We start from the raw sequence: 25800 nt of genomic DNA on the forward strand, positions 1-25800 counted from the left end.
AAGCTCAAGGACAGTGCTCAGACCCTGAGTTCAAGCTCCAGGACTGGCACATGCACCTGCACAAGCGCTCGTGCACATGAGCACACACACACAGACACACATGCACACACACACACACAGACACACACTCACACACAGACACAGTGTTTTTCAGCAGGGCCACATTTTTTTTTCTAAAATAAGACTGAATCTGTTTAAATTGTGAGATTAGTATTTATGGTATGCCATCAAGCTATAAATGGTGAGACACTTTAAATCATGTGTTTCTAGTTCAAGTATGACTTTTTAAATAGAACTATATCTTCATGGGTTCATAAGGCTGAGTTAGTGATGTGACATCATTTGGAGAATCAAATGAGCTGGCCTATTGAGTGACTTCAGTTTTAGTGAAGTTGATGTTCAGTTATCCTTTCTGAAAATAATTAACAAATGGTCAATGCTTCACCCCATCATACTCTTTTTTCTCATAATTACTACTTTTCAGATACTGCCCTCTTGATGTTTTCCTTTTTATATTTCAGTCAACAAGTATTCTACATCTAGGTTGGTCATATGTTAAAAATATGCTGTGATTCTTCTTGGCTTGGTGTGGAAAGTGACAGTGTATACTTTGTGTCCACAGCATAACTCCTCATCATATGCTCTGAATGTTTTTATTAAAATCTTAGAGAGGCAGACAAGTGAATGTTCACGGTTGAACAGATCAATAGAACTTGTAATGTCATCTTTATAACTTTCCCTTTGTGGAGACACAGAAGGACTGTTGGGACTTGTCCCAGTTCAAGCCATGGCATTCTCCTTTGTTTGGACAACAGCACATTTGCTGGAGTGTGTCTTTGCTATAACTTCACTGTCTCAGGAATGCAGTATGTCCTTGGCAAGTTGTTTACCTTCTATGTATCTGTTACTGCACCTATAATGGGAATGCTGGTAGCACCTCTCTTTTATAGAGTTGTGATGATTTAATAAACATAAAACAGTGACTCATGAATAGTAATTATTTAGTAAACATCAGCTATTACTATTTTACTTTGATTGTATAAAACAAAGCTTAAAATGATGACATTCATTAGAGGTGGTTGTTTTAGATTTGTGTTTTACTCCACCTCTCTATAGTAATTCATTGAAAATAAGTGAACGAATATATTAGCTGCATCAGTATCTGATAGTGGGAACGTCTTTGCAATATTAAGCTTCATTATATTTAAACAGCAATTTCTCTTCCTCCTATTTCACTCTGTTGGATAATTCAGCCACTCTTGGCTGCATCATCCTGGCTCAGGAAAAATTTAAAAATCTGTTCTATCATAATTGTAAATTAACATTCTTTCTTCAACCCAGCAGCTCTACCTTCAAGGACCTAGAGGGTAACAGCCTGAAGGATAGTGGACATGAGGAGAGTGACCAGACTGACAGTGAGCATGATGTCCAGAGGAGCCTGTACTGTGATACTGCTGTCAATGATGTGCTGAATACCAGTGTGACCTCCATGGGATCTCAGATGCCAGACCATGGTAAGGGATAGCAAATTTTAAGTTGTAGTAGCAGACTCCAAAGCACCAAGAATGTTTGTAGGCACAACATAACATTACGGAAATGAATCTGTTCTCAAGGTATCTACTGAGCTCACAGTTTAGTAGCAGCTACGGTTATTGAAATGTCATTACACCTAACCAAATTCTTCCTCTCTCCTTCCCAGATCAGATCCTTTAAGATGGTGATAGTGTAGATGTTAGTGTTTGGGCGTTTTACAAGTGGACTCAATATACATATTGATTTTTCTTCAACAATAACTGCAACAAGCACAAAGGAAATGAGCAGATGCTCCCTCACCTATTTTGCTTTAGTTCATGAATTCAGCTGATCAGTTAAGTTGCACAGAACACAGTTCCAATGAGATCAGAGGCGTGAGTTTATTTCCCAATGGTTACCTAGAGAGAGACTGTGTTTTCTGACCACAGATTATCTACTCTTTACTTAGGATAAAAAGTAAGCATCTGAATTTGTCTACAGGACTACTGTTCCAAAATCATCTAACTACCATATAAAATCCGTGTCATTGGTCACAGGAGAGACCAGAGTAAGCAAATGTATGTTAGTCAATGTAAAACATTCTTCTAATGTGAAAAGCAACTCAAAGCATATGTTGAGAAATCAGTGATGTCCTCATGTTATGAAGAAAAGTCTATTTTCGTGAACTCAGCTATACATGCTTTGGCATAAGATGCTATTTAAAAATGGTAGGCAAAAACATTAGTGGAGTTCAGTGAAAGCAGAATGTTCAGATGGTCTTGGGCACAAATGTCATTTTCAATATTTTACTGATGCAAACATGTTATGCAAACTGCCCGTCTTTTTCAATTATGAAGTATGAATTCAATTTGGTATTTAAGCTCAGTGAAGCTTCAGAATGCTTGGCTATGTCTTGAGAGAAGTTAAACTCATGCTCAGCTGGAAACCCTAGTGCTAAAAGTCTTAAAGACGAGAAAACAAAATCTGGTGATTATGTACTGGTCTTTAGCTGTTTCATTTCTCTGTAAACATCATTAATTGCTTTTGTTTGGGGTTGGTAAATGGATAAAATATGCAGATTTATAAAACAAAATGTTTTCTATGCAAAGAAATTAGTGACTGAAGATTCTAATACATTACTTAATCTACTCCCTCTCCAGCAGACCAAAGTGTCAAAGTCCATAATGTAGAGAAGTCACTACCAATTGGGCATTGCTGTCTTCCTTAATTGCTGAATGGTGACATCTGCAGGGGTAATATACTTTCAGAAAACTTTACTAAGGATGAAAGAATTAAACATTTATAAAATTGAAATAGAGACAATTTAATTCTCAGAAGATTAGCAGTATGTTACAGGATGCAGATCGGTATATATCATTTACTAGTGGAATATGTCCCAAAGAAACAGGTTTTTACTTATATCAGAAGAGCTTTTAGCTAGATGCTTTCTAAAATGAAATGCCTTCAGGAAACGTAATTGTCATAATTGATTTTCACTTCATATGTGGCTAAAACAACATATGTTTTCATTTTTTGTCATGTTTATCTAGGGAAACAGTATCAGTAGACTGCAGCTAGATTTTTCTGAGTGTTTCTTAAAAATGGGATGTATTATATACTGTTAGATAGGATAATAATGAAAGTATTCTAAAACAAATGTGTGACAGTGTTTCAAGACTCTCTTGCATATAAGATAATGATCTCTCTCCTCTCCCTGTCCCTCTCCTTCCCTCTCTGTCTCTCTGTCTCTCTGTCTGTCTGTCTCTTTCTCTCTCTCTCTCCTTCTCTCCTCCCCCCTTTGCTTCCTCTCTCTCACACACAAACATTTTGCTGTTTTTGGCAACATTTTTATATTTTGTTTTTCATTATTTTACTTTTATCTTTTTTTTTTTGTATAATGAGCATTTATTTATTCTTTTCATTTTTAATATCTTTAAGTAATTGTACAAAGGGTTTCAACCTATCAATTTATGAGCACAATGAATCTATGCCAATATTACCCCTTCCATTACCCCTTCCCACCTCTCCCAATCCCACACATCTGCTCAAGTTACCTAGTTCCATTTTTTCCCTTATGTACAGAAAACATATATAAGGTCATATGCATATATTCATAAACATAATGTCTAACATATAATATACACATGGGAGGTTTGCAATGTGTAATTCCTGTGAATAATTAACACATAGTTTAACAAAAATGAATATAAAGAATCTCATATGTGTTGGTGGGAGGGGAGAGATTAAGGTGAGTCAGACATATGGATATAGAAAGGGTGGGCAAATACAGTCTTTTTCCATTATTTTAGCAGTGGATACTCCTTGAGTCATCCCTTGGGTTGGACTTTTTCAGTTTGAGTAAGTGACTAAAGTTTATGTACCAAGGGAATTCAGGTCTTTTTTACAGCTCAGGCTCTACCTTGTAATGTCCCATTACTTTTGAAGCTTTCTATAATTAGACTTAATTGTATGTCCAAATCAACTCCAAGATTGCCACAGAGATTGTGTCATCAGTTAACTTGGGTTGATTATTTCTACCTCAAAAATATAGCAGCTATTCCAACAATTAACATATTATAGCATTACTATCTTAAACCTGCATTCCCATAATAAGTGTATCTCAATTTATTCTAAGACACAGTGGTTGAAAGGTATTCAGTGCGTGAATTCAACATGGATGCCTGATCTTGTACTTCTCAGGCTAATCTTTGATCCCAATATTTCTTTTGTTTCTGTAAGAATAACTTCAATGCCAGGTCAAATGTATGCAAAATAATGTACCTTATACTATGGTACTGGAGGTTTAGTTTACCCTGGATTTCTTGCCTGAGGATCTCTCTATAATATTCTAGTTTGAATATTAGTAGTGTATCTTTTTTGCACATGTTTGAGTACATGATTTGTAATGAATGCTAGGATTTTCAAAATAAAGATATATTCATCCATTTTTCAATGATTTGTTCAATGATCTATTTTGACCAGATTAAACAGATGTTCCGCTATTTGAGAAAAGGGTACAAACTGTCTTTGTTCCTCCCTTTCTGATAGACACCTGGGCTCTTTTGCTTCTACACACTGCCAGTTTCTTCAGGGTTTGTTATTTTTTAATTTTTATTGTAAAAATAGTGTACAGAGGGGTTACAGTTACATGAGTAAGGGAATGAGTACATTTCCTATCGAGCCTTGTTACCTCCTCCTTTGTTTATCCCCTTTAGCACAAGAATTCTTAGTGTGCATGACAACAGTGCTTCCTTATGACCCAAATATCTTAATTTTCAAGCACTCTTCTCTAAGAACCTCTCTAGACATGCAAATCAAGAATCACTAAATTAACTGAGGGAAGGAGAATATGTTAAAAAAAAAAAAACAAAATCTTTGTACTCAAAGGACAAAAGTCAAGTGTTCAATCCCTGGCAAATTTGGGTGTTGTTTACCCTTGAGCTGGGTTAGGGTGAGGAGGACTAAGGTGGAGAGAGAATAACAGGAATCTTTGCTTTCTGGATTACTATCAATCTTAGTATCTCTATTAATGAGTCTAAAACCAGGTCAGTAGGTAGATGAACTTGATGAGCCAAATTACCTGTGACTGATTTACAAATTAATTTGTCATCCATCATGCCCATAAATTAAGTCTCAGTTGTTCCCTGTGTTGTAGCTCTTGAGTTCTCAGAAAAGAAATGATAGAGAATTCTTGAACCTGTCCTTTTTCCTCGCATATGGTACTGTTTGGGATGCTGCTATCACTCAATAGCTCTTAAGAGTGTCATGAGAACAAGATAAGTGCTGCTGTTTTGGGACTGTTTATCATCTGATTTGATTTCTTTAGTGATTTGGTGCTTGGATCGGCTCTCTTAACCAATGCCTTTCGTTCATGAATTTATTTGCTAATTTTACCACTTCCTGTTGGGGATGAGACTATTGCTTTATCTAATTCTGACAGTCTCCAAAAAGCAATTGACATTGTTGAGAGCTGCCAGAAGCTCATGATTTTGTTGCATGATTGGAGTTGTTACTAGGTTTGGATCTCTTTCTATCTGGGTTATCTTGATTGAGTTAATAGGCTTCTGGCTTTTCCTCAATTCTTTCTATGACCATTTGTGATAACATAGTTATCCCACTATGCTCACTTAAGTATATAATCTTAATATGAATTTGGGCTTTATTTATGGAGATCTTATCAAAAAACTCGTACACTAGTCCCAAGCCCAACCAAGTTTTTTCAAATCCCTGTCTTTTCAGTCTCTTTCCTTGTGATTTTAATTATTGATTGTAAGTTCATCTGCTATAAAAATGATTTGAATAACTCTAATATGCACCCAGTTTGGAGTTCACTATAACACTGAATTGGTTTCCCTTTCAGGCTAATTGATACCAAATGCAGGCAATGTACAGAAATCTGCAATAATATTTATCTGCTTTTCATATCCAAATGCATCCAAATGCAATATAATCATTGCTTTATTTCTGGAAGTGTAGATGCTTTTACATTTTTCCAAAGTTGTTTACTTATTAGATTCATCACCTAAGTATCATTCAGTAAATTTTCTGTGTAAAACATGGGATTTCAAGAACTCTGTCTGTAACTAGTGTAACTGTTGCTACAAATTAGTCACGAAATGTTCTGTAGTCTGCATTGTATACATAGTGGAGTGTCACCCACCAGTGTATTAAGATGTCTACACTTTCAACACTCTACCAACAATGTGTAATTTCAGTTTCTCTAGGCTTTTAATGAAATTGTGATTCAGGGACTGAACATCCTTTCCTTATCTTCTTACATATCCCCCTGACTCACCTCTCACCTCACTAAATTTTCAAACATTCATTTCAATTAATCTCTTGGCAAAACAGGGAGTTCTCAATGGAGACTATTTTGTGACATTACAAAGCAGTGTGCTTCTAGGCTCCAGAAATGGTAGCAAATACCAGATGTTCATAGAGTAATTGAAAATTCCATTTTATCAGAATAACACTTGCTGTCCAAAACTTTTATCTTTACTTCAACAAAGAGATTGATTAGATCCTCCTAGACCTGAATTTGCATCTTTGAGTATGGATATACTGTTTTGCAATTCATGTTGTTATTTCTTCCTTAGTTTTTCTTATATAGAATCTTTTTAAAATGTCTCATCCTCTTGCAAATGTATCTAGTGAAGTGTTTAATTAGTTGAACCTAGAAAACGGTATGCAATGCTTCTATTATGTGATTTGAGCATCTTTCATTGTGTCTCAGGTATTCCACCATTCTAATATCAGGCAACAATACTTTTGACAATCTACTATGTGCCTTATTCTATAAATTTAATGTGTTGAATATTGCTGACATTTATTGAATATGAAAGTTATCATTTTAATTTACTTTAGTTTATCCTAGGTTTGCTGAGGTGATCAAGGTTACTTAAATGATAAAATAATTCTTTCTAATGTAAAAACCATCTAAAATTCTTGTTAATATTATGCCAATAAAGAAACAAGTGAAAGTATTCTAATCAATCTTATTTTCAAAGAATATTATGAAAATTCTTCCATAATGTTCTAATTGCAACAATATAACTTTTTTTCCTAATGTACCTGCTGAGGAGAATTTCTGCTGACCTTTGAGCAGGTAGCATGATAGGTTTAATCTTTGACGTGCTTAGTTATCTGGTTGGTTTAGAGACACTCAATGCCTAATCTTTTTTCTGATGCTAAGAAACTTTTATAATATCTGCTGTTCTAACAATAGTTTAGTAGGTAGCAAGAGAGGTGAGAGGTGGAGCTTTTCTTTTGATTATTTCATACACATTGCTGAACCAGATAATTAGATTGATTCCATAGTGTTATTTACAGTTTATTGACAAAATAGTTGCTGGAATAAAAAGTTGCTCTTAACTAATGGAAACATTCATGCTGTTAGCAGTTATCATTAGCATTATGTTGGTATGGGCCTTTTCTCTATACAGGACCTTAGGAGTAATAGCAACTGTCTATCTGCTTTCAAATAGAAATCCCATCACACACACACACACACACACACACACACACACACACACACACACACACACACACACACACACACACACACACACACACACACCTTTTTCTGATCCACTTAGAACTTTTAAGTTATCTTATTCTTGTCATTTCAAAACTTACTGTTTCTAAACATTACTGTAAAAGAGATACATTATTCACCAAGAGAATAAATGCCACATGCTTTATTGACTAGTTTACACTAAGAATTTCTATGTTTCTAGGTATTTAGAAATCATCGGAGGATGGAGGTTATATAAAGGGAGTACACTGTTCAATTAAAATTTCCCTCTGTAGCAGCTTCTCATCCAGTACCAAAACAGTTCAGGATGGAATAGACTACATAGAATTAGTAAAGAAATTAGTTAAGATTGAGTTGAACAGAAAAATGTTCTTAAAAGAGCACTTTGGTATAATGGGATTGCATTGAAAGAGTAGGGGAAGCCAGTTCCTAACATGGTATGGTAGATACAATTATGCTCCTTTAGGGATTTTCTAGATGAGCATTTTCCAGGTTTTTTTTTTTTTTGGTTGTTTCTGGAGCTTGAATTCAGGGACTGGACACTGTTTCTGAGCTCTTTGTTTTGCTCAAGGTGAGCGCTCTACCACTTTGAGCCACAGCACCACTTCCAGTTTTCTGGAGGTAATTTAGACAAGAGTCTCACAGACTTTCCTGCCCAGTCTGGCTTTGAACCACAATCCTCAGATCTCAGTCTCCTGTGTATATAGGATTTCAGGCATGAGCTCCCAGTGCTGAGATTCCAATTGTTTTATAGTCCATGATAAATAGAGGAAAGAAGGAATCAAGTTGTTTTATGGGACCAATTTATAGGGATTGCTTCACAAATTCAAAAAGCTCATTGAAATAGCAAAATCATTATCTTCTGTGGGTTTTTCTTTCAAAGAACTATTATTTCTGTCCTAGATTAAGATGGCTAAGAATCATAAATAAACTCCATCAGTATGGGGAAATATAAATTTAAACAGGACATTTTAATATTTATAGTGTTTTTCTGGTTATTTTTCCTCTTCTTTATTATAAAATAAATGTGGGACACTAAGTCCAGTCACAGTTTTGGGGAAGCAATTTAAAAAATATTAGAAGTATATGTCATTTGAAATTGTGTGGCCAAAATATTTGTGAGATGCTGTTTCTCTTTTCACACAGATGCTTTTTGTCATCTAGGGTCAGGCTTTACCTCAGTTACTTTTAATCTCTGTCTTCATCAGATTGTTTCATAGCCAGTACATTTTGGGCCAGGAAAAGCTTAATTGATACATCTATTTTGGAAATGTGGCTTTTTCACAGGGAATCTTCAATTTCTCTTGTTGTAAGACTGCTTCAATAAAACTGTAGCTTGGAAAAATCCCTCCAAGCCCAAGATAAAAGAAGTTTGAGCTCGCATTTAGCGTCATAAAGAAAGGTGTTTTAGTACATGTACTCATTACCTTAGTCATGTAACTGTAACCCCTCTGTACAGTGTCTTTACAATAATATATATATATAACAGATATGTTAAATCAGATAGTTATAAATACATTTAAGACATAAATCATAGTATAATAAATATATCTAATAATTAAATACCGAAAAAGAAAGATGTTTTATATGGACTTACATACAGGTTCTTATGGAAATATTTTAAAAGGTCTCAGTGGTCTTAGATGGGCCCACTGTTGGTGGCTCATAATCCTAGTTACTCAGGAGGCTGAGATATAGAAGATTACGGTTCAAGGTCAGTCCAGACAAAAAGTCTTCAAACCCTATTTCTAAAATAACTAATAAAAAAGCAGGAATTGGGATATGGTTCAAGTGGTAGAGAGCTACTGGAGCAAGCAAATAGAGCAAGTGTGACATTTTGAGTTCAAATTCTTACTAGCAAAAAACACCCACACAGAAAATACATCACAAACCAACAACAAAAGAATACAAAACAAAACAAAACAAAACTCAAGGTAGATGAACAAAACAGAATATAACCCCATAAACCAAACATTCTGCCATGTAAAGACAATACAGATTAGTTCCTCTGAGTTAGTGCTAAAGAGATTATCAATGAGGTAGTTTCCAGAGTTGTTTTGAGAAAAATGTTTGGGGATAAACATGTGTGAATAGTTAACAAAGCTAAAAAGGCATTGTAGGATTTTAGGTTTTATGGTGAACAGTGGGCTTTACTTAGAAATATATAGGACAAAATCTACTGTGTGACTGAAGGTTTGTGCAAGATGTTGTGTAGCAGAGGTGATTTGAGGAGTTTATCAGAGGATCAACTATTTGTGGCTTTTAGACTATCATATTAAGGAGGCCTCTCAGGAGACTGTCTGCCTTTTAGGAGTCCTGGTAATAATGGTTCAGTTCCGTTATCTTTTACAATTGCGTAGACAGCAACCATGCAAAGTTGCTAAGAGGAAATAATAATATTATGTTATGGTAAGCTTGGTTTCTTTTAACTTAGCAATGTCCCACATTCCTGTCTAATGAGCTGTCTTATATTCCTGCCATAATTTAACAGAAAACATTTTGACCTGGATGAAGTTAAACTCAAAACCATAGCACCAGAGTTGGCTAAACTCTAGAATCTTTCCAAATGTGGTCAATTGTCTAGTCTCTAGGTTTTGAGTGTAACTAATCTGGTTTGAACAAAATCATAATTTCTAATATTTCTTTTTAAGTAGAAATCTTCCAGTATACACTTCTTTTATCACCTGGAAAAATTTGGTAGCTCTAATTGACTCTACCTAAGACAACTTCCTAGTTTTGCAAACTCAAATTCAGTTCCAGACATGTATTTTCCAACTTTCAGGGGCCACTTTGTACACCAAAGTGCATATACTCCCTTCTTTTAATAGATCTTTCTTCTTTCATTTTGTATAGGGTTTCAAACCTGTGTGAACAACAAGATCTTTTCCTGTTAGCACATAGACAAGGAATGATGTAGGTTCCAAGATATTTAGACAGGTCAAATTGTTCCAAGGCATAGCCCCCTGCTGTTTTTAATCATTAATGAGGCTGTCAGTTACTCTAATCTGGGAAGTGAACCAAAAGAATGGGTTTGATTTTAATTTAATTTAAAAATCAGCTTATTGAAACAAAAATGCCTTCAGCTTTTAAGTCAGGTTGAACACTGTTGATAAAAAAAGCAAATCAGATGCAGAAGCTGAACTATTCATATGCAAAAGTAAACTATTTTATTAAAGTTGAGGGATTTTTATTACCATAACTAGCAAGAAATTTAGTCTTTTTAATTCAAGCAATCAATATACACTAGACAATGCTGCATATAAATATCTATTCCATTTTTTCTGGAAGAGAAACTGATGCAAATAAGGCTTAGAAACCTTATTAGTGTCAAGACATAAATTAAGGGCAAAGTAAAGAGTAAATCCCAAAGTGCAAATTGTATTGCTCAATTCAATGCTTATCAAACTGTTTGTATATTTTAGAAATGATGAGTTCTTTATTATGAGTTTTTGTATATTGGGTGAACTTTCTTAGTGGTAAGATGAGAATTCAGAAATATAGTATCTGGGCACAAAAGGAGGTTTTCCTTCCTTCCTTCCTTCCTTCCTTCCTTCCTTCCTTCCTTCCTTCCTTCCTTCCTTCCCTTCCCTTCCCTTCCCTTCCCTTCCCTTCCCTTCACATCCCTTCCCTTCCCTCCCTCCCTCCCTCCCTCCCTTCTTCCTTCCTTCCTTCCTTCCCTCCCTCCCTCCCTCCCTCCCTCCCTCCCTCCTTCCTTCCTTCCTTCCTTCCTTCCTTCCTTCCTTCCTTCCTTCCTTCCTTCCTTCCTTCCTTCCTTCCTTCCTTCCTTCCTTCCTTCCTTCTTTCACTGGTCTTGGGGCTTGAACTCTGGGCCTGGGCACTGTCAAAGCTCTACAACTTGAGCCACCATGCCACTTCTGGCTTTTTTGAGTAGTTTATTGGAGATAAGAGTCTCATGGAGTTTCCTGCCCAGGCTGGTTTCAAACCATGATCTTCAGATCTCAGCCTCCTGTATAGCTAGGATTACAGGCATGAGCCACTGATACCCAGCTCACAAAGGGAGTTTTAAAGATCTAAAGCAGACCTTTGTTCTGTGCCAACTGTCAATCTAGAAGGCTTTGTTATTCTTCTGAGCTTCACCACTTTCAGATTTGTGATTGATGTCAGCTGAAATTGAAGGCAAAGCACACCTCCCCCAAATATTTTATTAGCCTCAATTAGCTGTAAAAAGGGGAGAGGGTTCACTTTGAAGTGACCATATTTACATACAGTATACCTTGATCATATTTACTCCCTCTGTCATCCTTTGTCATTCTCCCCCTTCTCTTTCTAAACCAATCTCAACAAGTTTCATTGCTCCACTTTCACACATGTACACAAAGTATTTTGACTATATTCACCCTCATTCACCCTATTTGTATTTTCCCCATGCCATTAGTACAAATCTTCATTTTTGATTGTAGAAAACATTACCTTACTGTGGGCCCCAGTTAGCTGAATGGAAGGTAAATGAACTCACACTAGCCTTCTGCTAACATAGCAAGTGAACACTTTCTGAATTCAGCTGATAATCTATGTAGCTAATGAGTACAAACAGACTGAGCTGCTGGAGCTGACACCAGGTCACTACCATTCCAAACTAACAATCTCTTATTAGCCTTTTGGTGTTGTCTTTGTGATGATAGAGATCCATAAAACTATTTTACACTTGATCTCTGGTTTAAAATATAAATCCCAGAGAAACACAGTTCACTTTAAGGCTTCTGTTAATATAGTGTTTTCCCTCATGATGGAAAATGACTGACTTGTTATATAAGTAAAGTTTAGATGATTAATCTGAAATGTTCTGATAATTAAAATGACAGAAAATTACTTTAAAGCCACTTTTGGTAAGATTTAGAATGTTCTCCAGATTCTGGTGGTACTGAAGTGGGTGGCAGATGTTTCCACCAATGTTGTGTGTTGATGATTTGAAGCTATCCATTTCTAAACTGGAGCTGTAGCCCTGTCTGCCAACTGCTTATTTGCCTTCTGTTTTGGACTAAATTCCTCTTGATTGCTTGAGAGGGGTAGAGGTGTGTTTTGCTTCCTTTCCGTGGGATGATGAGCTGAGGAATGAGTATGGTACATTTAGGAGGAGGAAATGTCTCTTAAAGTCTAGAGCTGTTTAGCTGAAAATGATAGGTTATCAAATGGACTCACCCAACATTCAAACTACTATTATTTGAATGATGAAGATGGATGCAGCATTCTTGGCTGCTGCTTCTTGTTCCCCATCCCACTCCCTCTTTGATATTTCAAGTACTTAGAAATGTGTCATTAAACAAAGAGGATGATACATGATTGCAGCATGTTGGATCCATGTGTTTAGTCTGTCCTTTTTGTTTATCTGACTACAGCACTTATTGTGCCTTTCTTCTTTTTCATTTATTTGAAACAAAAATTGCCTAATATAAATTATTTCCATGATCCTAGAAGACAGAATCTCTAGATGAAGAAGTGGGTGTCTATTAAATAAGCAAGATTCGCAAAGTTAGACAGTGTTTTATTTGATTTAGAAAGGGATATATTCTCCAGAGATGTATTATTAATCATATAGGATCATTTAGAGAATAAAGTACCTGTGAGAAATTCAAGCACAATACCTAATATTCTACTTGTAGCATTACTGAAAACCTCTTCCATATCTTAGCTTTCCACTGTTATCAGTATAGAATAGTTAAAGTCCTGAAAAGTACTTGAAATTTTATAATAGGGAATGCGTGTTATATTGTTTATCCCTTACAGCACCCAAATTGGGAAAAAAGCACAGAATTTGTAAAAATATCAACAAAAATGAATGGCAGCTGTTTAAACTGAGGGTTCATTTCAGAATCTTAGCAGATTGAGAAGTGCTCACAAAATTAGAAAAAGGTAGTAAGAGAAATGATGTAAAATACAAATATTTATGGTTGAAGCTAACATTGGCAGGAACACTGGAGTATAACCCAAACTTCCTTTAATATATACTTTGTTGCTAATCCTCATAGTTACACCTGAGAGAATTTTACTTTTCAGTGGAGTCCTCTAGATACTGTTCTATCAGTTTAGGCTCCAACTAATATGAACCAATTCTAATGAACCAGTACAATGATTCTCACGTTACTGTATTATTTTCTGGAGTGGCATTGTTAGTCTTCCTGTAAACAAAAAGGCAAGAAGAACATCATAGTGGCCAAGAATAGAAACTTGGGCCAGGTGCTGGTGGCTCACGCCTGTAATCCTAGCTCCTCAGGAGGCTGAGATCTGAGGATCACGGTTCAAAGCCAGCCTGGACAGGAAAGACTGTGAGACTCCTATCTCCAATAAACCACCAGAAAACCGGCGCTGTAGCTCAAGTGGTAGAGTGCTCGCCTTGAGCCGAAGAGCTGTGGGACAGCGCCCAGGCCCAGAGTTCAAGCCCCATGAGCAACCAAAAAAAAAAAAAAAGAAAGAAAGAAAGAATAGAAACTTGGAAATTGACAAATTTAGATTCCACGTTCACTTTTATCATTAAATGACTATTGACTTCAGTAAAATCGCTTATTTTTTGGAACTCTGTATTTTATCATTTGCAAATGTCACGATGGTTGTGAGATGACCCAGGTAAATTTCCTGGTACATATTAACTGTTCAAAACAGAAAGTAGATGGGGTCAGTGATATGTACATTTTGAATGATTTTAGGGTCCTCACCACTCAAAGCCACTCATCTGCTGTGGTTATCTGATCCCATTAACAGAAGATAAGACATTTCATTAAATGGTTATAGTTCACACTCCCAGCATCTCATGAAGAAAAGCAATGCATTTATGCAGATTCCAAGTTGTAAATGGTTGTTGTTGGATTGTTTCCAAGTTTGGAATTTGGTGGAGATTTGGAAGTCATCCACAGAAAGGGCATGTCCAAGCAACTGAGTAAATTTTCCCAGTGCTATTAATGTCCAAAGCAACATAGGGGTAATTCTCATTTGATTTATTCATTGTGTGATGTTTTTAGAAAGTTGCCTTCACTATCAAATATAATTTTTGTGTCAGCCCAGATTCTGGTTTGAAAAATCATAGGATGTTCACAAAACATTTGAAGAGTGGTGTATTGTCCTCTAAATAGTGAAATGCACATATTCTTAAGCACTTCGGAGGTAGACGATATTGTGGTTCTTTTCTGATAATGTTGACTCTATTTTACTTTCCTCATATCATGAAATGCACACCACAAGTCTAAGGGTGTATAGTATAGCTCTTTGCTGTTCTCCCTGCCTTGTGTCATTGCTCTTAAATTGATAATGGGTGGCAGACATCACTTGATTATTTTGATGTTGTTCTCACCTTATGCTTAGGCTTTGATTAAAAATAAATAAGAAAATGGTATTTTTTAGTTCTAGTTTTCCTCTAAAAAGTCACCCTGAGGAGGAAATATTCTATTCTTTCCTAACAATAGACTGAAAAATTCCCAGCTCTTACCTGAAAGGTTTCATCTCTTTGTTATATGAATGAGCTTGAGGAAGGTCCATGGGGACATTGTCATCTGAAAAATGATGGGAATTTGTGTGCCTTTGGACTTTTGTCTCTTTTGTGGTGAAAAAAACCTGAATTTATTAATGACTGAAAAAAAACCTTCAAGCACAACCCCTTGCAAAATGTTCTCTATATAAATCCCAGAAGAGAGCTACTCCGATACACAGTGGATAAATGGGAAACTTTTTTTTTTACCCCTGCCTTGCTTTAGAGCTTTCTGCCTTGTATTAATGCACATTAGATGGCTCACTTTGAATCTACCTTACAGGCTATGTTTTTGTGGCACAAAATGTTTGAGAAGGACCTTGTAACATCTTTGTGTTTGTGAACATCCAAATGGCAAGAAGAGGGGGAAGGATGGAGGCAAATGAAAATGTGTGAAATCAGACGTAGGAAAAGAACTCCGAGTACAAAGTTTTAGGAAAAAATCAGATTCATTGTGAAAATAAAATTTCTTTCATAGTTTGAACATAGCATTCTATGATCAATGTAACCAGAAGTATATAACTTTTGCCTTCCTAAAAATCCAAATCCAATGCAAAATAGTGAAAATATAGTCCTTAACACATGTTAATCTACATGGCTCAGAGGGAACTGAGAGCTGTAACATTTGCTATATAATTAATTAATTTAGCATGCATCCTTGCATAAGTCACTAACGTCTCAAAATCTCAGTTTTTATATTTGTAGATGGGATGATGAACAATGCTTCTTGGATCAGTAACTGAAAGTGAAATTTCTTTTTCCTATTCATATTTTTATTAGTATATATTCATTGTCAGTGTGAAGGGATTCATTGTGATATTTCCATATATATATATATATTACTTTGCCTATCTTTACCTTCTTTATTACTTTTATCCCTACTCTGCCACTACATTTTTAATCTTTCTGTATTTTTTATTTATTTCACATCAGATGGGTAATATGTCAACGTCATAACAGGGTTTGAGGGAGGCACATGTCACACAAGTGGATGAGGACCCAATCATCATACTTATGAATTGGAAAAGGATCTGTGCTTTTTATTTATTTATTTATTTTTTATTGTGAAAATACAGTACAGAGGGGTTACAATTACATGGGCAAGGTAATGAGTACATTTCTTATCAAGCATTGTTGCCTCCTCCTTTGTTTCCCCTTCCCACCCTTCCCATCTCCCTCTTCATTCCCCCCCCCCCCCCCCCCCCCCCCCCCCCCCGCCAAAGTTGTAAAGTTCGTTTTTCGATATAATGTCTTGTACATCTCATTGTTGCAATGGGTCCACCTGTATCCCTATTTAAACAATTTGTTTTTTCTCTTCCTCTCCACAAATTATACCAACATCAAATACAGTGAAAACAGGGGTTATACCGTGGGGGAGGAACATACAAAGCAACAAAGAAATCATAAGTATGTTAAAAACAATCACAAGAAAGAAAAACATTTGAGTCCTTATCTTAGGGTTCATTTCGCCTAACATCAACTTATCTGACCATTTCTGCTTGTCTCAGACATATGCTAGTAATTGCAAATAAGGAAAACCATGGGACCTATGTTTCTTTGGGCCTGTCTTCACTTAGGAGAAGATCTTTACTAGCCATACAAAGGACAAGGGTCTCATATCTAAAATATACCTGGAACTCAAAAAATTAAATCCCCCAACAACAAGTCTTGAAAGAAACAACTGTCCAATAAATAAGTGGGCTAAAGATGTAAAGAGAAGCTTCTCTGAAGAGGAAAAAAGGATGGCCAATAGACACATGAAGAAATGCTCAACCTCTCTAGCCATAAAAGAAATGCAAATCAAAACAACATTGAGATACCACCTCACCCCAGTTAGAATGGCTATAATCAAGAACTCTAATGACAACAGATGCGGGAGGGGATGTGGACAGAAAGGAACCTTACTACATTGTTGGTATAAACTTGTTCAACCACTTTGGAAAGTAGTATGGAGGTTCCTCAAAAGACTCCACATAGAGCTCCCCTATAACCCAGCAATCCCACTTTTGGGCATTTACCCAAATGATCACAAACAAGACCATACTAAAGCTACCAGCACAACTATGTTTATTTCAGCATTATTTATCATAGCTAAGATATGGAACCACCCAGATGCCCCTTAGTAGATTAATGTACTTTTTATTTTATAAAAATTATATTAAAATTTTAAGTTAACATACACATTTGTAATATGAAGGATTGTATCATGATATTCTAATTGCTCTATTTGTTAAATAGTGTTTGGTGGGTTTTATTATCATATAAATACACACATACATGATGTATACATAACATCTTTTTGTATATTTTTTATTGTAAATACATATAACATCTTTTGATTGCCATCACTCCTCAGTTCTCCTTTCTTTCCTCCCTCCCCTTTCTTCAAATCCCTCTTTTATGTTCACATCCCATTATATTTCTATTTGAATCTCACCTTTTCTTAGGACAATATAATTCTGAATCTGTTCTTCCCCTGTGACCTTTTCCTTCTTGGCTTGTTGAGTTGAGCACTGTCATGGTAGAATGATCTCATTTAGCCACAAGAGCACTTATCTGAGTTTGGAGCTCAGGTCAGTGAAGTTCTCATTGCATTACACACATTAAGAGCTTTGGGACTATAAGCAAATTACTCCCCTGTTCTGTCTCTGGGCTTCTCTTCTCCAAAATGGGAGATATTGGTAATATTTGCTCTGCAAGCAGGTTGTAAGGATTAAATGAAACAAAACATAAAACACTTAGTATTGTGAATATTCTAGAGTAGGTCTTCAAAATGGAATTTGCACAATGATGTCTTTCCTCACCACATTTCTTTCTCACTTTGAAATTATAGACCAAGTTTAAGTTCTATAAATACTCTTTTACGATTAATACTCTGTTTGTCCTGATCTCTTTTTCTTATTTGGCTCTTTTCAACACCTTATATGCATGGCTTATACCATGTGAATTTAATTTTTGTCTGTTTTTGAATGCAGAATGAGTGAGTTGGTAATTTGACTTCTAAGTTTCTTTTATTTTAATGTTGGTTTCTTGGCATAACCTTTTCAAAGTCCTAAGCACATAGCCATTTGCCAATGGATCTGTAATGAGTGCCATATTCAAGTTAACAGATGGTATGGTTTGCTTACTTTGAAGGGTAATTGCTCTTTCATCTTAATTTCCTCCCTTTGGCTTTCCATCCTTGGAAGCTGCTCAGTGGTAATGTCATAAAGCTTGGGGTGAAAAACTGAAGGTGCATGTCACTTGTCTATCTAAAAATTACAGTTATCCATTATAAAGACAATTTGCCCCATGAAGGTTAGAATGTGTTTGTGACTTCAACAAAGTATCACTATTCTACAATACTGTGAAATTTGTGAAATTTATGTAATCACTTAATCACAATAAAAATTGCAAAAAAATAAATAAAAATTACAGTTAGACTAAGACTTATTGAATTCTATCAAGGGAGGGGCTTTTTACCCTAGTATTAGGGACCAAATAAGTCTTATGGACATGATGGACTTAATCATTTATTCTTTCTTTCTTGAATAAGATGGCTATTTCTAGTTCATAAGAGTCTCCATTTCCCTTAAACAATTCAATAGCGATAGTTACAAGACAATATGTTGGAAATGAACTTTACAACTTGGGGGATTGTAGGTGGAGAAAACATGAGAGAAAAATGAGGGAAGGGGTAAAAAATTCCACAATTAATCTACTCACTACCTTACGTATGTAACTGTAACCCTTTGTATACCACCTTGACAATAAAATTAAATTTAGAAAAAATCAAGGAGACTCCTTCTTAGCCTAATGGGTTATACTACTTTCAGTTAATCTGTTCTTAAACACTAACCCTCTAAGCCATATCTCATGTCCTTTCTTCAATGGGGCCAGTTGTCAAGTGATAATTTTATTGTAATCTCTCCTCTCTTCCTTCCTCTCCTGTGTACATACTTTTTCTGTGCTTCTTATTTATTTCTTCCTTCAAACCTGCCCTTTTCAACTTAATTCTACCCTCATTACTTCTAGGGACAAATTCTCATCATTATTATTATTATTATTTTACAGAGAATGGAGGTGGTTTCAATTGAAAATGAAAAATTTCAATATCAAGATTTTTTTTTTTTTGCAGGAGTGGTACTGAGGATTAAACACAGAGTCTTGCACATGATAGACAAGCAGTCTTATCACTTGAACTGTCTACCCGTGTTTTTAAAATTTATTTTTATTTATTTATTTTATTTGTTTTTATGCCTGGGACAGTGTGGACTGAGGTCTTCCTATTTATACTTCCCCTCTTGCTGTGATGACAAGTATGCACAATCTGCCTAGCAATTGGTTGAAATGGACTTCCATGAACTATTTTTTTGCCTCGGGTGGCCTTGGACTGAGATCTCGCAGTCATGGTGATTCTGCTTCTCCAGAAGCTAGCATGTCATACTTGATCCACTTTGCTCACTTTCCCATAGTGAATATTTTATAACTTAAAAAAAATTGGATACAGTTACCTTCTTTACTACTTTACTTCTCTTCCCATATGTGTCTTAGCATGCTACTGAGTGAATAAGATACGTAGTGAGCAAGTATTGATAAATTAATTTTTCTAAACACTACCAAATAACAGATCCACCCCATTCTATGGATGCTGGGAGTAAAATGATTTACTCTTAGACAATGCATGGATCCAAAGACAGTATTTCCTTGATACATTATATGAAAGCTAAAGGCTAATTGACTAGCAACAAGTTTTCACTGATGGTATGGAAAGGCTACCTCAAGTTTGGAAGAGATGCTTCTTAGGGAAAGTATTGCAGAAAATAGCAATGACACCAGAAAGATCAGATAGTCAGAAGAATTACTATGAGATAGATGGAAACAACTGATGTACCTAAGTAGCCCAAGGGGCATGGGAAATCTGATTCTTAGTCACAGGCTTTGAGTTGTAAAACTCCTTCCATCATGGCAAGGGAAATGAGAATGAAAAACTGGCAAAGCTAGCTTGAGTTAAACATTCAGAGCTTCTTCTTTCCTTTTGACTTTTACTTGCATATATTTAGCTCAACTTTGTTTTCAAGTGTGTATTTTTGTGGTAGTGGTCCTCTTTGTCTTGTACACCCAATTCAAGTTCTCCTTTTCCTTTTCCCTCACTGAACCATCTATTTCTGAATAGTTTGAAATTTCAACTTAATTAGGTCTTTCCCCTAAGTGAAGAACACAGCTGTTTCCCCTCTGATGCTTTGGTAGCTGCTTTTCCTTTTCCCAAATGGAATGATTGGCCCTTTCCTTTGATTTTTTAACTGGCCATTAGTTCAGGACTACTAGTCTATTTCCTGTGTGATAGAACTATCAAATCCCATAGCAAGAGTAGTTTCGGTTTGCTTTTGGGCCTTTCACATTTTGGGAGACTTAATTTATATGAAGTATGGGATTTATCAATCTTTCAGAGCCTCATTTGCCTTGTCACTAGTGATTTGATTGTTCAGCCTTTTGAGATGCTGATCTATGAAGAGAATCTAGTCTGATGTCCCTGTTGTGGTTTTGGTGGAAAAATAGAGGATAAAAAGCCTAAAATGTATTTTTCCCTGAATTAAGTGGCCCTCATTTGTCATAAATTCTTATCTTTGATTTCTAAATGGCCCTCTTGACTATCTTTCTGATTTAGTTGTATGTAACTGTATTTAATAAACTGTAGTTTCTTTTCTCTAGGTGCTTTGATTTTATCTACCTCTCTGACCTCTAATTTTATAATTCTACTTTCTTTTTCACTCTAATTCTCCTTTCACATTATTCTCCCTGTTAATCAATCAAAAGCATTTTGTGCTGTCAGTTTAACACTGCCTTTCCAAATGTGTATGGTGCAGCTTCTTTTTGCTTCCTCACACCAAGTGGGGAATTCAATTTAATTCCATATACTTAGCATATTAGGCATCTTGTCAATATTTCTTGTCTGAAGCCTATTTTTTAAGAATTTGAATTCATTATGCATGTGTGGTTTTGTTTCCCCTTAAGTGATGAAATCTGTAACAGAGTTACAATTAGCTTTGTGCCTAGGAGGAAATCAAAGCACAGAGACAGCATTTCTCACCTTCTCAGAAGGGTATGTAAGGACTAGCCCTTGGCACAATTATGTACACAGTGCTTTTGTATCTATCTGCATGCATCTTCCCTTACCCAGAGCTCAAACATCCAGTGCCATCTTTGGGTTTTCATAGTTTCCTTCCATTCAGGTCTCCATGTTCCCAGTTTTTCTTTGCTATTTCCTACTTTATACATAAAATTTATGAGTTCCATGTGTGTTTCTCCAAGGTCCCAATTATTTCAAGGAACCAGTTAAACAAACACTTCTTGCTTTCCTTGTAGCATTTGCATCTTAATGTAGAAATAATCCAAAAGACTAATGTTGGTATTTAGGTTACCCATGTAGCCTGATGGGGTGGTATTTTTTTTTAAAGACAAGTGTTTCCTATGTTATTTTCTTTTATATATTTCATGGTCTAAGGATAATGTAAGCTTGGACTCCATCTATCCCAAAGTGTTAGAGCTGTTTGATAGATAAGAATAGCTAATGTGTTTTGAATTCTTCATTTGTATCAGGCATTTTAAGCTCCATTTACATGCATTTCTTCTTCAATCATTCCTACAAGACCATGAGGGCCATCCTATTAGTCTTGTCTTATGGATGGGGGAACAAAACAGAGCCTGGTTACTTTAAGTACCTTCTACAGGACAAGGCTACGATGTGTTGGAGCTGGAGAGGCAGTTTTTCTCCATGGTCCACAGTCTTAGGACCTTTGCTATACTACTTTGGGGAATGGACTGATACCCTTGCACATGTGTACTTTACTGAGGAGCTTGCTCCAGATAGGCTGTTAAGAGAGTGTGGAGCAGATTCAGTTTTAAATTGCTCCACTAAATGTGATCGATACCTCATTCTTTCTTGAAAGAAGTTTGCCTTGAACTGAGTGCTATAGCTGACAAGTTTGCACCCCAAAAGTTAGTAATGTTAAAATGTTCTTCACTAGTCCATATAACTTTAGGCTCTCAGTACAGTTGATTGTCAAATACTTTGGCCTAAGCATAAACTCTATCTTTTCCTTACTTCAGTCCCTCATGGGGCTCCAGGGAGAATTTTTTGTTGGTGTGGTGGTGAGCAGGAATATGACAGACTCAAGGCAGGAGTTCTTTGGAAAATCAGGCTCACTCATACTCTAGGGTAAGACTGACTAGAAATCTGCCTTGCTTAAGAAGTGTCAATATCTTCACTATGTCACTTTTGAAGGTAACAATACTCTAAATTGCATTTTGAAGGGTATGGTTATGTTTCCCATTAGTACTGTTTTCCCCTTGGGACTAAGTTTTTATTGCCTTCTTTTATACTATTAGTTAGAAAGCTTCACACTTGTGGGCTGTTGCAATCATGGTAATAAACATTTTGTTCAGAAGGAGAGCTTTTGCTCTCTTTCCCAGTAGCCCTTACCCCAGCACTGGGAATTTAATACATTTATTCTTCATTGAATAAATAAGATTAAATTCAGATTGGAGCAGGGAGAAGTCATAATATTCTTTGCATGATTTTCAGGGACTGCATAGTTCCAGCTGTGTAAACATGATTGCAGAACTTAGGTATTGTCCAGTGGGGGAGGATTGCAATTTGGGAGAGGCACACTGTGGCTGGGATGGAGCCAGACATTTTTCCACCCACTGTAGTCCACACCCTGCGGGGTCGGCTTGCTCAGCTTTTAGAGTCAGAAGTGAAGGTGGGGCAGCTGGAGTTAATTACACTGTTTTATAGCTTCTTATCAGGAGGGAATGAGAACTACAGGAGGTTTAGGGATATCTAAAATCATATCGTCATGATCTCCAGTTGTGGCAGTAAGGAAACAAATGAAAGAATTAGGCAAAAAAGCAACACAAAATATTAAATATGACAAGAAGAGATTCAACAAAACTACTTTTAAAACTTGGAAATGCATTTATAATTCATTTGATTATGTGGTTAGTGGAAGTAAGGATGTACTAATATATATTTTTTAATTGTGAAAATACAGCACAGAAGGGTTACAATTACATGGGCAAGGTAATGAGTACATTTCTTATCAAGCATTGTTGCCTCCTCTTTTGTTTCTCTTTCCAATCCCTTCCCATCTCTCCCCCCATCCAGCTCCCCCCTCCCCCTCAACCTCCACCCCCAAACTCCCACCCCCCAAAGATGTAAAGTTCATTTTTTGACGTAACATCTTGTACATCTCATTGTTGCAATGGGTCCACCTGTATCCCTATTTAAACAATTTGTTTTTTTCCCTTCCCCTTCACAAAGTATACTAACATCAAATACAGTGAAAACAGGGGTTATACCATGGGGAAGGGACATACAAAGCAACAAAGAAATCATCTTATAAATATGTTAGAAACAATTGCAAGAAAGAAAAAAAAAACATTTGAATTGGAGAAAACTGCATTGATTGGAGAAAACTTCAGTTCTACCTCATACTTCAGCTAAGTTTTGTTCTTGAGATTTGTCTAACTGATAAGTAGCTAAGTAGTGTGAAGGATATATGTGCATTATTATTAAAGTGAAGGTGATTTTTACACAATAAATATAAATATAAATATTGTGGGTGTCCCTACCCTCACCCACAATTACAGTCAAAGTTGGCTTGGGATCCAATAACTGTTTTGTCATTAAGAAAAAATACATGGACTTTCATATTTCTGAGTCCTGAAATAGGAGATTCGTGATGAGACAGCTGGTTTATTTCATGCCTCAGATTTTCCAGGTTACTCTTGGAGGAGAGTAATTTACAGTTACTCAGAGATAGATGACTTCCTACTGGATGTGAATGTCAGGACAAGGTCACAGACAAGAAGAAAACATTGCCTTTTTATGCACTGAGATGCTACTTCTGCTTCTAAGAATGATGTTTATTTCTTATACGACTGGGTATTGAAAAGCCACTTTCCTGAATAGAGCACTTCAAAGCAAATTTCTAAAACAGAGCAGTTTTATAGCATGAGAAACTCTGGATTGAGGAGAAAAGCTAGGATAATAGAGCATTGAGTTTGAATCATATTAAAAATACTCAAATTCAATAAATTATTGTCAATGCAGTATTGCAGTTTCAGTAAAGCTATGACTTACTAGAGTTCCATGATATAATGCTTACATGTGCATTGCTTTTTCTCTTCAGCTCTAGAAGTCTGAAGAGGCCGAAACATGCCTCCATAGTACCAGCATGGCATATAGGAACTCCTCCTTCTTCCATCATAATCATCCAAATTGGAGTTCTGTCAATATTGCCTATATGGTGACCCTGGAACTCTAGGAATGGGACTCCTGTTAGTACTGTTCTGAAAGCTGTAATTGTAGCATCTTCAGAACATCCTATAACATTTAGCTTATGAATGCTTGTCTAAATAATTAGGTGTGAGTATTATGGGTGCCATAATAGCATTGGAATTCCTGCAACTATAAAGGAACCACACTTGGCTTGAACTTCATCCACAATCACTTACACTTAAGTTATTGATAGTTGATTGGAATCTGTAAACTACTGGGGCTGTGCCATGGGACTTCTAAGCATATTTAATGGGTGGATCAGTGAGACTGTAGATTTTGGCAAGCTATGGTTCCCATTAGTCAGGCTCTATATCTGACATTAGGGATTCCAATTCATTAAAATTAAGCTTATTTCTTTAAACCATGGCTCATGGCCCAATGATCTTTACATGAACAAGAGAGGACCAGTATTGTATCAGGCTGTGAGTTTCCAATAAGCAAATACTTGGTTGAGTGGTTTACAGAACATCCTGTTGATTTTTTTTTTTTTCAGGGAGAGACACTAACTTTATGACAGCATTTTAGAATTTGGAGGAATTGTGTAAGATTTAAATTTTAGTTTTATTGTAAAAGTTAGCCATTTTTCTTGTAGGGAAATGTGGGCTTTTTTATAGGTTACAAAGACTATAAATAAACAGTTAATATTCCTTCCCTCAAGTTTTTTTTTCCTTGTAACGGTTGCTGGTTCCATATCCTACTAAGGACATCTCAGACACAGCTGTTTCTAATAATAGGCAGGGTCCATGGAACAGTCAAGATTACTCTTTTGTTGGGAAGGAGGAAATGCCTTTGAGAACAGGCCTTTTCTATGTTGGTGAGTTTTCTGGAAGAGACTTGGACACTGCTATTGCCTCTGATTGCCTCCATAGTTTCCTTGGGAGAATGAGTTTCTAAACAGAAAGGTTTTCTTTTCTTTTCTTTTTGGGTCTGGTCATGGGGTCTGAATTCTAGGCCTGGGCGCTGTCCCTCAGCTTTTAGCTCAAGGTGAGCGCTCTACCACTTGAGCCACAGCACCACTTCTGGCTTTTTTTCTTTTTGCTTATGTGGTGCTGAGGAATAGAACCCAGGGCCTCAGGCATGCAAGGCAAGCACTCTACCACTGAGCCACCTTCCCAGCCCCAGAAAGGTTTTTTTTTTTTTTTTTTTTTTACATCCCATTAAAACTTTATTCACAACAGGCCACAATCCAAATTTGGCTTATGGGTTATCCATGATTTCTCAATCCCTGATCTAAGAGATTTAAGAGAGCTTTCAGCTAATGAAACATTTTTTTTAAAAATACTATATTCTTTTGGGGCTGGTCCTGGGGCTTGAACTCATAGCCTAGGTCCTGTCCCTGAGTTTTTTTGCTCAAGATTAGTGCTCTACCACTTGAGCCACAGCTCCACTTCCGGCTTTTGGGTGGCTCACTAAAGATAAGACTCTCATGGACTTTCCTGCCTGGGATGGCTTTGA

General features: G+C 36.3%; 1 protein-coding gene and 1 non-coding gene across 2 annotated transcripts in view; one reads left to right on the plus strand and one right to left on the minus strand.

Annotated features, from left to right (window-relative positions):
* Pcdh19 (protocadherin 19) overlaps window positions 1–1514 on the plus strand; it is a gene marked incomplete at its 3' end in the record, with an annotated part of 67888 nt that extends 66374 nt beyond the window's left edge. Inside the window, exon 5 of the mRNA XM_042683062.1 lies at window positions 1342–1514. Coding sequence (XP_042538996.1) covers window positions 1342–1514 — 173 coding nt within the window. The remainder of the gene's footprint in view (window positions 1–1341) is intronic.
* Window positions 1515–15950: 14436 nt separating this feature from the next.
* Window positions 15951–16054, minus strand: LOC122110457. The gene has a single exon (XR_006147868.1). It is a non-coding gene; the product is annotated as a small nucleolar RNA U13 (small nucleolar RNA).
* Window positions 16055–25800: the final 9746 nt, after the last annotated feature.

The sequence above is a fragment of the Dipodomys spectabilis genome, unplaced genomic scaffold (assembly GCF_019054845.1).
Source record: "Dipodomys spectabilis isolate Male_0828 unplaced genomic scaffold, ASM1905484v1 ptg000077l, whole genome shotgun sequence".
Lineage (NCBI taxonomy): Eukaryota > Metazoa > Chordata > Mammalia > Rodentia > Heteromyidae > Dipodomys > Dipodomys spectabilis.